Consider the following 14,935-nt stretch of genomic DNA (forward strand, 5'->3'; position numbering starts at 1 on the left):
CTTCTTACCTAGTGTACTATTGTTCTAGTCCCTAAGATGAGCACTGGGAGGTAGGAATCAAGAGGTGCACATCACAGGTCCATCCTCCGCACCAGGCAGCAGGCATATGGGTGTAAGGGAGGCAACCCACAGCTCTGTTGTTGCCCACAGTGCCCAGACACCCAGGACTCCCGGGACACGTGTGTTCTGAATCCTCTCCGAGAACCATTTGCCAAAAAGGAGTGTGGTGTGCTGCTGAGCCCAGTGTTTGAGACCTGCCACCCTGTGGTGAGTGAACCCCAGCTCTGGCCTTCCTGGGTCCCTCCAGGGAATCTCTCCACTCACTAAGATGCTTCTGTGTCCTGTCTGCCCATATAAGTCTGCCCTATTTCCTTAATAACTAGGGCCAGCCAAACTTCAACTCAACTTCACCTGGATTCTCCCTCCCCATTGGAAATCCTGTAGACAGTCAGACCCTTGGACTGGGCATGGGCCTACCAATGTCCCACCCTTGGAAGATGCAGGGGCTTTCCCAGCTCCACACTGCCATGCCCATCCCAGCTTTGAATCCTGCCAATGTCCAGATAGACATTCACACCATACCTGGCTACTAGATCACACAGACAAGGCCTGAATGGGGCATTATTTGCCTGGGACACAGAGGTGTGTCTCTGGCAACCCCAACCCTGTGTGGCATGAGTTAAGAAGCTGCAGCCTTCTTAACTTCCTTAGGATCTGCTCCCTGACCTCTGACCTCCAACCCTTCCAGGTTGATGTCACTTGGTTTTACTCCAACTGCCTGACAGACACATGTGGGTGTAGCCGAGGCGGGGACTGTGAGTGTTTCTGTGCCAGTGTATCTGCCTATGCCCACCAGTGCTGCCAGCATGGGGTGGCGATTGACTGGCGGACGCCTCGTCTCTGTCGTGAGTGTTCATATGAGTCACCCAGGGGACCCTAGTAGGGCACGAGGTAGTGTCCCTGTAGCTGGTGTTTCTTGAGTGCTGCTGTGTGCCAGCACTGGGCACCCTGTGTGGGTCACTTGTTGAATGCTTCCAACCATTCTGTGGAGAAAAAGAGAGTATGTGTGTAAGAGAGAGAGTGAGTGTGAGAGGAAGGAAGGAAGGAAGGAAGGAAGGAAGGAAGGAAGGAAGGAAGGAAGGAAGGAAGGAAGGAAGGAAGGAAGGAAGGAAGGGAAGGGAGGAGGGAGGGAATAATTAACTCATTCATTCACAAGTCGGTGGAGGGAGACCCTAGACTAGATGCAAATCCATTTTGCTAGGAGATTTGGGGCCTCTGGGTCCCAGGATCAGTGTTATTGTTTGCAAGCAGAGTGACCTCAAACAAGTCAACCAGCTCCCCCCCCCCCCCCCCGGGCTCATCTGAACAGTAAGCACAGACCTGGCATGCCTGGTTTACTCTGGGGATCAAGCCTGACAACAGGTGTTGAAATCCCTTCGCTGTTGGCTGAGACCCGCTGTAGCACCAGGGAAACTAGCTGTGGTGCTAGACCAATCCACTAGAGGGCGCGCTGAGCACACGTTTAGATAAACTTGTCACCGCCTGATAAGGGTCATTGCACTTGTCATTTCCCACACAAACTCTTGAAAGCAGATGTTCATCCTATGCAGTTGTGTACCTCTAAGTCTATCCACTATCTTTATTTTCTTTCTTTTTGGGGGGGGGCACACCTAGCAATGCTCGGGGGTTGCTCCTGGCTCTGCACTTCAGCTACATCTGGGGGATCATATTGGATGTCCAGGTTCAAATTGGAATGGCATTGTGCAAGACAAGTGCCCTACCAGCTGTACTATTTCTCTGCTTCCCTCCCATTTCCTTTGTCTGTTTGGGGGCCATACCTAGTGACGCCCCACTCTCCTATCTTATGGGAGCTTTCCCTCTAAATTCTGTCTCACACTCATGCATCTGATACTAAGAGACTACTTTAGGCTAGAGTTTGAGCCTCTATGCTGGAAACCCAGAGAGGAGTCAGTGCAGTTTCTGTGCCTTAAGACATAAATGATTCTAGAAATGTACCTGCATCTGGGAGTTTGGGAGGCAGGACAGGACGTCTGGCCCTTGGTAAAAGGGCAGAGCCAGGTGTATGCTAGGGGTATGTCCGCATATCCCAGCCTTCTCAAGAAGTCTCTGCTTTCTCTTTCAGCATATGACTGCGACTACTTTAACAAAGGTAAGCCCCTCCTCACCAAGTGGCACCAGGGGCTCAGGACACTGAGTCCAGCATGCAGTAGATCAGGGCCCCACTTCTTGCAGAGAAAGCTTAACAGGAGCCCCTGTATCTCTTTTGTGCAGCAGCTTCCCAGGGATTATGTTCACTCAGGGAAGCCTCCTTAAGAAGTTAAACTGCAACCTGGCACCATCAGTTAGTTCATGGGCCCATGAAGTGTCATCCTGTGTTTCCTGGATTTTATGCTGCCAAAGCACGTGTATTGTGCTTTTTTTTTTCTTTATTTTTTAATCTTTTTGTACCAATTCTATGCTCAGGGATCACTTCTTGTGGTCTTGGAACCATATGAGATACTGGGGATTAAACCTGGGTTGGTAACATACAACAAGTACCTTACCCACTGTACCGTCTATTGCTCCACCACCACCCACCACCCACAGCTACTCTTTCTGATGGTAGCTGTGGAGAGTCCCAACTGGTGTGACTATCTAATCGATCCCAGCCTTTGGGACCAGAATGTTCCCTGACTTTTGCATGAACTGGAGTGAAAACACAGGTTCTGCCTAAAGATTCCAGAGAGCCTGATGTCCAGTTGGAGCTAAGGCGTCCCTTTAATAACTGGGCTTGTGGGCACTGGAGATAAGGCTGCCTGCCCAAGAGAATTCACAACACTGACCTCTATCCAGCTGGCTAATGCCCTTATCAGGTACATTTAATCTTTGCTTTTCTCTGGGCACTGGAGAAATACAGGGCAGGATAATATGGTCTCCCTGTGTGAGCTGACTCTGGTTCAGTCCCCTGAGCATTACATGGTCCCAGGGGGCATCCTGGACACAGAGCCATAGGGTACCCCACAAGTTCACTTCCCCAACCTTTGACTTCCAAACATTCCTCTCTTCACCTTCAGGTATCTTTCTGTCAAGAATTTAGGCAGAAAACTTGGCCCTCAGTTACCTGGAGAAGGAGATTACAGCTGAGAAAGATCCCCTCAGCAGTAATACAGTGGGTAGAATGGTGGGGAACAAACTAGAGAGGATGACTCACATGCAGCCCCTGGGGGCTCCTGGAACCTTGAGTCTTGGGGCCCAAAGGCATGAGGAGAACTACCAGCATTTGAGCATGGCAGTTCCGAGCAGAGTCTGCTTTTTTGGTGCCAGTGTGAGGGAGCTGTTTCCAGCGGCCTACACTGCAACCATTTTCTCCCAAGACTGGCTCTGACGCAGCTTCATTCCCCGCTCTCAGGTCCTTTAAACCAGCCATGCTGCCCTGACACCTTTGTAGGTGGTTTGAAGCTGAGCCTGTGACTAAAGCTGAACACTGAGGCTTTGTGAGGTTGTGCTTCCTCTTACGAGATCTAGTGAGAACCATTTACCCCCTTCCATGGCTAGTAGGGGACACACATGTAGACTCCATTGAGAATCTAAAAGTTGTGGTCAATATGTGTCATGATGGGGGTGACATCGAGGGGCAGGAGGAGAAGGAAGAGATGACCTAAATGTGAGGGGGAACAGGGCACAGGAAGAGTTTCCCCAGGAAGGTGACACTGGAGGTAGAAGAGACCTTTTCCAGACCCACAGCAGTGAGAGTGACTCTGGGTTAAGAACACATAAGCATTGACAACTCCCCTGTGAATGGATTCAAATGCAGAACTGTCCCTAGGAAGCAGACCTGGGGTGTGTGCTGAGGAGCGTGTCACTGAGCCCCTCTTTGCTACCTTGGGCAGGTAAGTTGGACGGAAGATAAAGGCCCTGAGATAGGGCTGATGGCTGCACCTTCTCCCCAGCCCTAGGGAAGGGCCCCTACCAGCTGGCCAGCTTGGCAGCTCCCGGCACCTTGGTGGCAGCGAGGACAGTGGGCAGTGCTTTAGTCTTGGTGCATGCAGAGGATGCCCCTCAAGGGTTCCTGACAAGCTTCCTACTGACAGCAGCACTATCCAAGGCCGAGGCCCATGGTAAGTTCTTCCCACCCCTGTGGAGCCCTGGTTGGGAGGACCAAGTATGGGATCTTGAGGTTGCTTTCAGTGACTGGGGAAGTGTGGGGCTCTGGCTGGGGTGGTAGGGTAGGGGCCTGTGTTCCTCTGCATCTTAGTCACTGTGTTCTGAAAAAGCCACGAGCAGGACAGCAGCTCTTCCCTATCTTCCTCCCTCCTTTGCCTCTGCACTTCTGTAAAACAAGTGGAGACAGAGAAGAGTCAGTGCAGGTGGGAGCTGGGATGGCACTCAGGCCTGGAGGTTATTTGTTCAGGTTGCAAGTATGGAGATGGTCACACTTGTGCCCCAGTGTTCTGAGTGGAAACAGTTATACTTAGCGTTCCCAGTTCTTTGCTGAAGCCCACCAGGCTTCACTCTCAAGGCACTATACGTTGTCATGGAGGATCGTTGTGTAGGCCAGGCCAGCCTGTGTCCCTGACAATTTGTGTCCACATATGCTGGCCTTGGAGGTGAATACCTTCCTCCATCCTGCCCACTACTTCAGCCAGGATGTCCCTTGTCACAGAGGGTACAGAACAGCCAACCCCTGTGTGGGTTCTAGTCTGAAACCTAGAGAAACCTCAGCTCCAAACCCACTGAGAATTTAGCTCCCAAATGCCTGTGTCTGCACAGTGTCTGTGCTGCCCTCCTCCTCCCTACTCCACTCTCCCCCTTCTTCCCTCCTATCTCTTCCTTCCTCCCTCTTCATCTCTTAAGCCTCTTCCTTCCTCTTCCTCCATCTTCTACTTCCCTCCCACTCAGCATTACTTGATCCCTAATCCCTGGTCCTTCTGGATATGGAAAACTAGGCAGGCAGGATTACTGTCCCTGTCCACCATAAATTCTTGCCTCTGGAGCTGGACAGAGTGAAAGGCAGTGAGGCCTTGGGAAGGGGCTTTGGGAAGAGCCTAGAGGGCTCCTCAGAGGGGGCAGTGTGCTTTCATGGGGAAGAGGTACACATCACTGAGATATTCACTCAGGAGATAGAGCAAGGAAGACCGAAGGGTGGTGTGCCTGATGGAGAGGCTGGGGTGCAGGGGTGAAAACTGGGTGCTAGGAACCTGGAATCATTAATAGGCCTAGGAAAGATTCACTGGAGGCTTTACCCTCTCCCCAACTTCCCCAGATCCCAAACTCAAAGTCCCAGACAGCATTATGCCATTGCTACATGTCCAGTCAATAGGTGGGAAAGCAGGCCAGGTGGCTTTGCTGGCCCCTCACCTGTTTCTGCCAGGCCCATGTATGGGCTCCAAGTGGTATAGGTAAAGGACTTACCTTCTAGAAGGGTCTAGGTTGTGAAAGGGTCTGGCCTGCTTGTCTCTTCCCTGTCCACCTCTGTGAGCTCTTGGATAGAAATTACAAGGTGATCAGAGGGAGAATTGGTTACCGAGGCCAGTCTCTGCAGTGCCATTAGTCAGGGATGCAGAAAGGCCTTTCTGAGTGCTGTCACAGCCACAGGGACAGCGCAGGGCCTGGGCCTTAAACAGGGAAGCTTAAGCTCCTTCTGCAGCCTTGAGTGGGGCTGAAAGTGATCAGTTCCAGGCTTGGGCCAGTTCATGCAGCAGCTCTTCTCTCCTACAATGAGGTGTGGGGAAACAGCAGGGAGCAAAATAATAAAAAAATAGGGCCAGAGCGAGAGTACAGCAGATAGAGTATTTTTGCCTTGCACACTGCCAGCCTGGGTTTTACCCCTGACATCACATGTTTCCCAAAGCACTGCCAGGAGTGATTCATGAGTATAAAGCCAGGAGTAACTCCTGAGCTCACTGGGTTGCCCAAATAAAACAAAACAAAAAGATAAAAATTATGCTCACACACATAGACACATAACACATACATACACATACTCTTCAGAGCATCTAGGCACAGAGGGACAATAAGAATCATGAAGTGGTCACTCAGATGAGGTGAGGATAATACTATCCCATTTCCCAGTCACAGTTAAGGAGACTGAGGCCTAGAGAGAGGAATAGAAGACAAGTGGGTAGACTGGAGCTGAGATGGGAGTCCAGGATCTTTTCGGGAGGGGGAGTAACATCCTACACAGTAGTTCTTGGCATTTCCAGGGATCACTCTGCAATTCTTGGACAAGCAGGCTGGATGTTCAATGATGGTGGTGGGGCCATTAGTGCCACAGCCAGTGGTACGCAGGGACCATCAGAACATGCCTTCAGCAGTGCTCAGGACCAGTAGGAACATGCTCAGTGGTGCTCAGGAGCTATCAGAACTACACCCAGCAGTGTTTGGGGGCCCTTGTGGTGCTATTTGGAGCCTTGTACATGCAGGAATCAGCTCCAACCCACCCTCTCCAAACTATCTCCCTGATTCCAAGGTATTTTTGTGCATGTTGTGCATGTACCTGGGGGTACTCAAGGTTTACTCCTGGCTCTGTGCTCTCACTCCTGGATAGGCTTGGGTTGGGGGGACCCGTTTGTGGTATCAGAGATTGACCCAATCTTGGCCTTGTGCAAGGTGAGAGTCTTCATTCTACATTCTCTCTCCAGCCTGGATTTCTGGATTCAGTGCACAGTTAGCTTGGAGCATGTCCAGGAGTGGGCACAGGGCAGCAGCGAGGCCCCCTCTGTGTGACCTTAAGGAGTCTCCTCCTATGACTTCTGGATTCTCCCCCAATAGGGGCTCTCCTAGTAAGGGTGAGGGACTACCTAGGTCCTCTGTACTATTTAGGGTGACATTGAATTCATTAAGCTCCATTTCCTTTTTAAACTCTCCATGAGGCATCAGGGAGGATAATTGAAGTAAGGGCTGTGGTCCCAAGTGGCTTCTCCCCTTGACCCTGCTGTCCCCTCGGTCCTTTAGGTCCTTTATCCAACTAGCCCTCAACGCTTAGAAAAATGGAAAAGAAAAAGCATCACTGCCTGAGTCAGTGAGTGTGAAACAGTACAGGGCTGGACACATGGCAGAGGGGAGGAGTGTTATAAAACAACAATGACCCACCTTACACACACGCGCACACATACACACACACACACACACACACACACACACACACACACACACACACACCTTCAGATGAAATTGACATTCCAATGAAGTGTGCCTGGCTGGGCCTGACATCCTTCAGGGCTGTCTCTGTGACATCCAGGCCATATGCATCACAGAATTGGGCTTGCACAAGTCCTCCCTCTAAAAGTGCTCTCCTTTTCTCCCCACCTTGCATTTTCCAACCTCCAAGGCCCTCTCAAGGAATACCTCCTCCAGGCAGCCACCCCCCAATTTCACATAAAATTCTCTCTCTTCTTGCTGCCCGGTATCATGGATGCAGTTAAGGGTGAAGTGGAAGGGTTGGAGTGATAGCACAGCAGTAGGGCATTTGCCTTGCACATGGTTGACCCAGGATGGACCTGGATTCTATCCCCGGCGTCCTATATGGTCCCCCAAGCCATAAGCTATTTCTGAATGCATAACCAGGAGTAACCCCCAGGTGTGGGCCCCTCCACAAAGAAAAGGGTGAGGTGGAGGGGGAACTTGAATGTCATTGGGCTCTACCTGTCCTAGCTGCCCATAAAACTCATGACAAAGCTGTAGGTCTCTCCAACCCTAGGAGATCTGCCCATGGGGACATTCTCCTAGGCCAAGCTGATTTGAATTTCAGCATATGCTTCAGATTCCTGGGAAATCCAGGCCCACGCTGGACCAGGTTTTACTCATAGGACTAAACATTAATTGCAGGACAGGAGTCCCCTCAGAGCACCTACATTGCTCTCACATCTGCACAGTTCTAAGATACCCTCCTTTCAGCATGGCCATACAGGTCTGAGTCAAGAGTGGCACAGGAAAAGCATTCTCCTTCTGGATGGTGGGGTACCCATGGCCCCATCCCTGGCTCCTCAATCTATGGATTTCTTGCCCTCCCCACTCATTGTACCCCCAGTTCATTCTACATTGAGTACAACCACCCCAAAACTGGCTATACCCAGAGCTGAGCAGAGAGAGAGAGGATCTTCCGCTGTCCAGTCCAGCGTGTCCACTGCTCAGGATAAAGCCGTAACTGCAGAGCAGTGCTGGTCTGAGCTTCGAAGTCCTGTCCCTGAATCAAGGACAGTGGCCATGGGTCAGAATGATAGTACAGTGCTTAGGATATTTGCCTTGCATGCGGCCTACCTGGATTTGATCCCCGGCATCTCATATGATCCTCTGAGCCTGCCAGGAGTAAGTTCTGAGTGCAGAGCCAAAAGTAACTCTTTTTTTTTTAATTTTTTTTTATTTTTTTGGTTTTTGGGTCACACCCAGCATTGCTTAGGGGTTACTCCTGGATCTATGTTCAGAAATCGCTCCAGGCAGGCTCGGGGGACCATATGGGATGCCGGGATTTGAACCACTGTCCTTCTGCATGCAAGGCAAACTCACTATCTTCATGCTATCTCTCTGGCCCCAAGAGTAACTTTTTTTTTGGGGGGGGGGGTTCACACCTGGCAGTGCTCAGGGTTACTCCTGGCTTTATGCTCAGAAATCACTCCTGGCAGGCTTGGGGGACCATATGGGATGCTGGGATTCGAACCACTGTCCTTCTGTGTCTAAGGCAAATGCCTTATCGCTGAGCTATCTCTCCGGCCCCCCCCAAGAGTAACTCTTAAGCACTGCCATGTGTGTCCCAAAATCCGGAAGGGAAGGAGGGAGAGAGGGAAGGAGGGAGGGAGGGAAGGAAGGAAGGGAGGGAGAAAGGAAGGAAGGAAGGAAGGGAGGGAGGGAGAAAGGAAGGAAGGAAGGAAGGGAGGGAGGGAGAAAGGAAGGAAGGAAGGAAAGGAGGGAGGGAGGAAGGAAGGAAGGAAGGAAGGAAGGAAGGAAGGAAGGAAGGAAGGAAGGAAGGAAGGAAGGAAGGAAGGAAGGAAGGAAGGAAGGAAGGAAGGAAGGAAGGAAGGAAGGAAGGAAGGAAGGAAGGAAGGAAGAAGTCTAGTTCCCTCCCAGGGGTCCTCTCTTACCCTCACTATGAGGTGTGGTAGCACTGGCAGGTGGAAGGAGGAGACAGCAATCCTAGGGGATTGTTTTGGGGATGTCTCACCTCCATATGTGTGGCTATTTGTTGATGGGAGTATGGACAGAACACAGAGTCAGTCTGCGTTTTGTGGGGACTCTGCATTGACCTTCCCCTGTGACTCTCTGCAGACCCGGATGTGGTGTCTCTGGAGGCAGTGGACAGACCCAACTTCTTCCTCCATGTCACAGCCAATGGGTCTCTGAACCTGGCTCAGTGGCAAGACAGCGACACCTTCCACCGTCGTGCCTCCTTCTCCCTGCACCGGGGTGCTGGGCGGCGGGAGGGCCTGGTGGCACTCGAGTCACTGGCAGAGCCCGGGGCCTTCCTCCACGTGGCAGGCCCTGGCCCTACAGTGTCCCTGCAGCTGTACCAGCACTCAGAGGCCTTCCGCCAGGCCACCCTCTTCCACCTTCTGGGTAGGTAACCATTGCACCCTTCGGCCTCTTCCTGCCTTTCCTTCCCTTTCCCTATTTCTGGGAGCCAGGCTCCTCGCTCTTCTGGCCCAGTGGGACCCAGGTGTCACCTCAAACTGGAAGGGGGCTCAATCTCCTTATTAATAGCTGAGAGAGTGGTGGACAGTGTGGCTTGGGGATCAGCCAGCTTCCGGGGTCCTCCAGGCCAATTGCAGGGTCTAAAAATAGGACGACCTTTGGGAAGCAAGGTGCAAAGTAGCTGCTGGCTCAGGTTTCTTGCTGATGGGAACTTGCCTGCTCATGAACTGGGGCACTGTGGGCACCCAGCCAAGGAACCAGTAGGCTGTCTTTGCCCCTGAGCAGCGGGGCACCTCTGTGCCCTTCCCAGCCAAAGCTACAGGGCTCCAGAGTTCACCATCTCCCGACCTGGCAGCTCTGCCCCTGAGCTCTGGCTCTGTTGAAGGGCCTGAGGCAGATCCAGGAGAGCCCCAGGCAGGGTGTAGGGCTGCTCAGAGCTGCCAGCCCCTCTCCCAAAGGCTGGAGTATAGGAGCACTGTAAGCTGCTTTCATTAATGAGGCCCTAAAGGCAGGGCTGGGCCGACTCACTTCCATCCTGTTCTTTCCCTTAATCATTGTTAAAATGAGGGGCTTACACACACCTGGCCCTTGTGTTTGGTGTGCAGAGAGGTTGCATACTTGAGCCATAGTGAACCAGAGGCCACATCCTTTGCATTGAAGCCATGAGGAATCCCAGACAGCAGGTTGCACTTGAGCATGTGGTGGTGCTGGGGCTGGAACTCCTGACCTCAGACCCCCAGGGCCCATGTTCCACTGCCAAGCCACATCCTCAGCAACCTAGCCCAAGGCCAGCTCCTTGTACACTCAGCTATCTTCTGTGGAATCCACCACTGAGGCAGATCCTCCTGGCTGGGATGGCAGCACCCATGTCTCTCCCTGGGGGCCCAGCACAGAGCAGAACGAGCCCAGGCTTTGAAGCCAGGCAGCCTTGGATTGGCGTCCTGATCTGATGCCAGTTCCTACAGGAGAACCCCCATTTCCCTCATCATTTCTTTACCTGCAAAGGCAGGTCAAAGCCTCTGAACCTCTGCTGTGGGGATTAGTGACCCCCTTGTGGGCTTTACTCTGGTCTTAACATAGTAGCCAAGTGTTACATTTGGGCACCCCCAAATATAATTTCTCTATTCTGGCCTCGAGCTCTTAGGAATCCCTTGCTTTGCCATCCACAACGGCATGGAGGAGGACACTGCTTCCCCTCAGCTGCTGTAGGACCTGACCCCCACTGTTTCAGAGCCACACAATCCACGAGGGTCGTGGTGGTGGGAGACTGGCCCTCGTAGAAGGAATTTTCCCCATGTGTAGAGTGTATCCTCTGGGAAAGTCTCATTTCCAGCCTTCCCTGTGTTTTCTGCATGGATGGGGTAAAGGCACACTGAGCATGGCTAGTCCTGGAGGGAGACTAGAGGATGAGGAGAGTGTGTGTGGGGCGCATTTTGGGTGTTGCCCCTTCCAGGCCACCAGTGCTCAGAAACTCCTGGAGACCCACTCCCCAGCGACTATTTCTGGGCACAGAGAGGGCAGGGCCAAGACAGGAGTGGCTTTTCCTTGGGCTGATGCCCACAGAGCTTTGGGTTGAGTGAGAAAGGAATCCAGGGCCCCTTCTGTTCCCCCTCCTTTTATGAAGTAAAATCAGGTTTTTATCTGGAAATTCTGATTAAGGAGAAGGAGAGAATAAGTAAGGGAGAGAGAGAGAGTGGACTGCTCCAAGGCTGGAGAGAAGCCCAGTACACAATCCAGCACGGAAGTAGGAAGTCCACATCTCAAGAAGAAAGAAGCAGGGGACATGCCTCGGCACCATGTGTACAGCACAGACACATGGGTACAGCAAACACATGGGCACCCCTCCTGCCCTTTTGATACCGAGGAAAAGCTGGTGCCTCTGAGGACAGTGCAGTTGCCAGGCTGGGGATAGGGCGAGGAGGATGGTTCTGGGGGACTGTGTCATGAGTGAGTGGGGTCACAAGGTGGTCTGAGGAAGAAATCCCAGTCCCCACCCTCCACCTGGGCTGTCACTTTAAACCCTCCCCTTCAGCCTCAACTTCTCAATCCAGATACCAGGTACCCAGAGACCCAGGAGAATCACAGATACCAGCACAGTTCCCTGGGGTTCCTCAGGTTCCCTGGGGTCAGCTTTGGTTCTCTCCTCTTTGCTTGCCCTGTGTATAGACCCTGATTTCTTTCACAGGGATGGGAGCAGGTCCAGGGAACATGTCCCTGAGGCTGGCACCTGACCCAAACTGGTACCCAGCCTTCGGCTCATACTTAGGGGTACATTGCGTTTCAGATGCCAAGCCTTCAGGGGTTGCCTACCCGGCTTGTGAGTGGCGCTATGATGCCTGTGCCAGCCCTTGCTTCCAGACCTGCAGGGATCCACAGGCAGCCAGTTGCCAGGATGTGCCCAGGTGAGCAGTGTGGAGCCCATGGATGTTTGGGCAGGCCTGCATGTGGTTGGGGGTGTAGGCCTGTGTGTGTGTGTGTGTGTGTGTGTGTGTGTGTGTGTGTGTGTGAGTCTGCCCCTATTGTGAGTGGCCTGGGTTTGAGATAGCTGCAGAGTTCCAACATGCACGGGCCTTGCTAGTATTTGCTACAGTCTCTGTGCATGTCCTGAGCACGGCAGGGGAATAATGGAGATGGCTGGATGGCTATGAGCATATGTATATGTGTGCATGCATGTGGCCAACCTTGTTCATGTTTCCCTTTTGACCTTTAGGGGGGGTGAGCAGCATGCAGGCTTGGGTTTATGCACCTCTGTCCATGGTGTCTCTGCAAAGGGGTCTGTGAGCATCATGAGACACACACCAAGGACGAGGCCAGTGAGAAGGGCCCCCCTGCACTCCCTAAGAGCATACCCTTGACCTGCTCCCCGCTTCTCAGGGTGGAAGGCTGTGTGCCTGCATGCCCCTCCCCAAGGGTCCTGGATGAAGTCACACAGAGATGCGTCTACCTGGAAGACTGTGAGTGGCTGAATGGAGTTGGGGCCCCACTACCCAGTCATACCCAGGGCCCCCTTCCCCTACCCCTAGCAGCAGGAGGCTCCGTCTGGGAATTCCTGCAAAGCTGCCCAAGATCTGGTGACAGGGAGAGAAAGTAAGGTTCCCAGTGGGGAGGGACTGGCTGGTATCACCAGGTGCTGGTTAGCACAGCTGAATTCAACCTGAGGGTCTCCAGCCCCAGGCCGTCAGTGTCTCGAACTGTTCATTGTTAATAGCAGCCACATGCCACAGCCACACTGGGGGCATCCCCCTGAAGCCCCATCCTCACCAGAGCCCTGCCTCTGCCCACCGCTCTGAGCCGTTCTTCTGTCTGCCCAGGTGTGGAGCCCGCGCTCCTGATCTCCACAGACATCCCCAGGAACCAGACCTTCCCTCCACCGTGGCCCACCACCCGTGACAAGGAGCTGCAGTCACTGTCAGGACCTCCAGGGGTTCCCTCCCAGGAGCCAACACTCACCCCCACTGCCCCCCTCAGCATGGCCCCCAACCCACCCTCTGAGGAACCACCATTGTCTCCAGGCACCCCCAGAGCCACTCTCCAGCAGCTGCTGGGGGTCACTAACCTCCCTGCTCACCCCACCAAGGTCCCAGATGGCCACAAAGTTATTAACAATCTTGTCACCACCCAAGGCCCTGAGGCTTCCTCTCTCACAGCAGACACCCATCCAGTGGAGCAGACACCAGCTCCTGGCATGGGGCCGGGTATCACAGAGAAAACCAGGGTGACTATGCCCTTGACAGGGATGTCCAATGTCACCATCCTGACCCAGTCACCCCTTGTGCCCCACTTTCCACTCATGACCAAAGCGGTGACTGCCACAGGTGCTGGGTCCATGCCTATCAAGACCACCCCCCTGCAGCCCAGCGTGGAGCCTGAGAGTCCCTCCCACCATGGCACTGAGGCTTCTTCAACAGTGACCTCTAGACCCCTCACTTCCTCAGGGTCCCATGAGGCTTTGCTGACACCTGCAATTGCAGAGATTAGCAGCAGGACAGGGAGCCCCCAGACTCCACAATCCCAGAGCATTGCCAGTCCCAGAAGCCCCCCAACCGAGGCTGGGACATCTTCAGTGAAGCATCATCCTGGTCCCCTGACGACCAAGAGAGCAGAGATGGTGCTATCCACAGAGAGGGCCCAGGCAGGACTCGGTCAGTCCACAGACCTGCCGCCATCCCTGCTTCCAGGACAAGTCCCCTCAGCCCCACTCGGACCTGCCTGGGACACCTCCACAGCCACTGATTCTCCAGCCAGGCTCCCAGCCACCCCGGCTACCCACAGCCTGTCTACGGCTCCCCACAAGCTGAAAACTACAACCTTCATGTCTGCAGAGTCAACCCAGCCACCCCAGCTCCTCTCGGGCCTGCCCCCTGACACCAGCCTGCCCCTGGCCAAGGTGGGCACATCCGCCCCTGTGGCCTTGCCTGACCCAATGGAATCTGTCATCACTCCTCCACTCCAGCCACAGGCCACATCTCTCGCCAGTACCACGATGCCACCTGCTTGGACACATAGGCCGGCTGTACCTCTCACCCAGGCCATCTTCACCCAGGAGCATGTTACAAGTCACACCAGCCCTCAGGCCCTGGGCACAGCACCAGGCCTGCTTTTAGGAGACACAATGCCAACTTCCGGAGCTGAGGCCGAGTGGGCTCCTTCCACAGTGCCCAGTGTTCTGGCACCTAAGAGTACCACAGGGCAGACGGCCATCCTGTCCAAGCAGGTGTCTCTGCCCAGCTCAATGGATGGCACTGGACAGGGAGGACACACAGAGCTCCTGCCAACTGCAGCTCACACACTTGCTGCTGTCATGGTGATGACAGAGGTGCAGGGTCCCTGGGCCAGCACAGCACCTGCAGGGCCCACCTCCCACCCACTGAGTGGCATCTCACCCAGGACGGCCTCCAGAGAGAGCTCAGTGGCGCTGTTCCCTCAGCTTTCTGAGGCCCACGGCCCCTCTGCAGGCCCAGAGGTGCCCGCAGAGTCAGTGGGAGAGGCTACCACAGAGCAGTCTGTGCGCTCAGCTCCGGTCCAGAGCATCCCTGAAGACTCAGCTTGGGCCACCACGGAGGCCAATATTTCTGCTGCTTGTGTGGTGAGTAATCTGTCTGGGTTCTGACATCCTGGGGAGGGCCCCTGGCCCTCCCACCTCCCCTGGTCACTACTGTCAGTGTAGTGAGTAGGCTAGAGGTAGAATTCAGCAGGAACATGGTATAGTTTTCAGTATTGTTTATTGCATCTACCACAAGATAGAAACCTTAGAATTGAGCCACATAAAATCTAATTAGTCATGCGAGATGTACTACTCAAGTCCTGATTC

The 14,935-nt window shown here is 53.6% G+C and overlaps 1 protein-coding gene across 1 annotated transcript in view; it reads left to right on the plus strand.

Moving 5' to 3' along the window:
• The window catches only part of OTOG (otogelin), a 76,049-nt gene that overhangs the window by 37,403 nt on the left and 23,711 nt on the right, over window positions 1-14,935 (plus strand). Inside the window, exons 29-36 of the mRNA XM_049780675.1 lie at window positions 151-267; window positions 749-905; window positions 2,144-2,170; window positions 3,951-4,118; window positions 9,262-9,549; window positions 11,909-12,026; window positions 12,499-12,578; window positions 12,936-14,710. Coding sequence (XP_049636632.1) covers window positions 151-267; window positions 749-905; window positions 2,144-2,170; window positions 3,951-4,118; window positions 9,262-9,549; window positions 11,909-12,026; window positions 12,499-12,578; window positions 12,936-14,710 — 2,730 coding nt within the window. The remainder of the gene's footprint in view (window positions 1-150; window positions 268-748; window positions 906-2,143; window positions 2,171-3,950; window positions 4,119-9,261; window positions 9,550-11,908; window positions 12,027-12,498; window positions 12,579-12,935; window positions 14,711-14,935) is intronic.

This window comes from Suncus etruscus, chromosome 9 (assembly GCF_024139225.1).
Source record: "Suncus etruscus isolate mSunEtr1 chromosome 9, mSunEtr1.pri.cur, whole genome shotgun sequence".
Lineage (NCBI taxonomy): Eukaryota > Metazoa > Chordata > Mammalia > Eulipotyphla > Soricidae > Suncus > Suncus etruscus.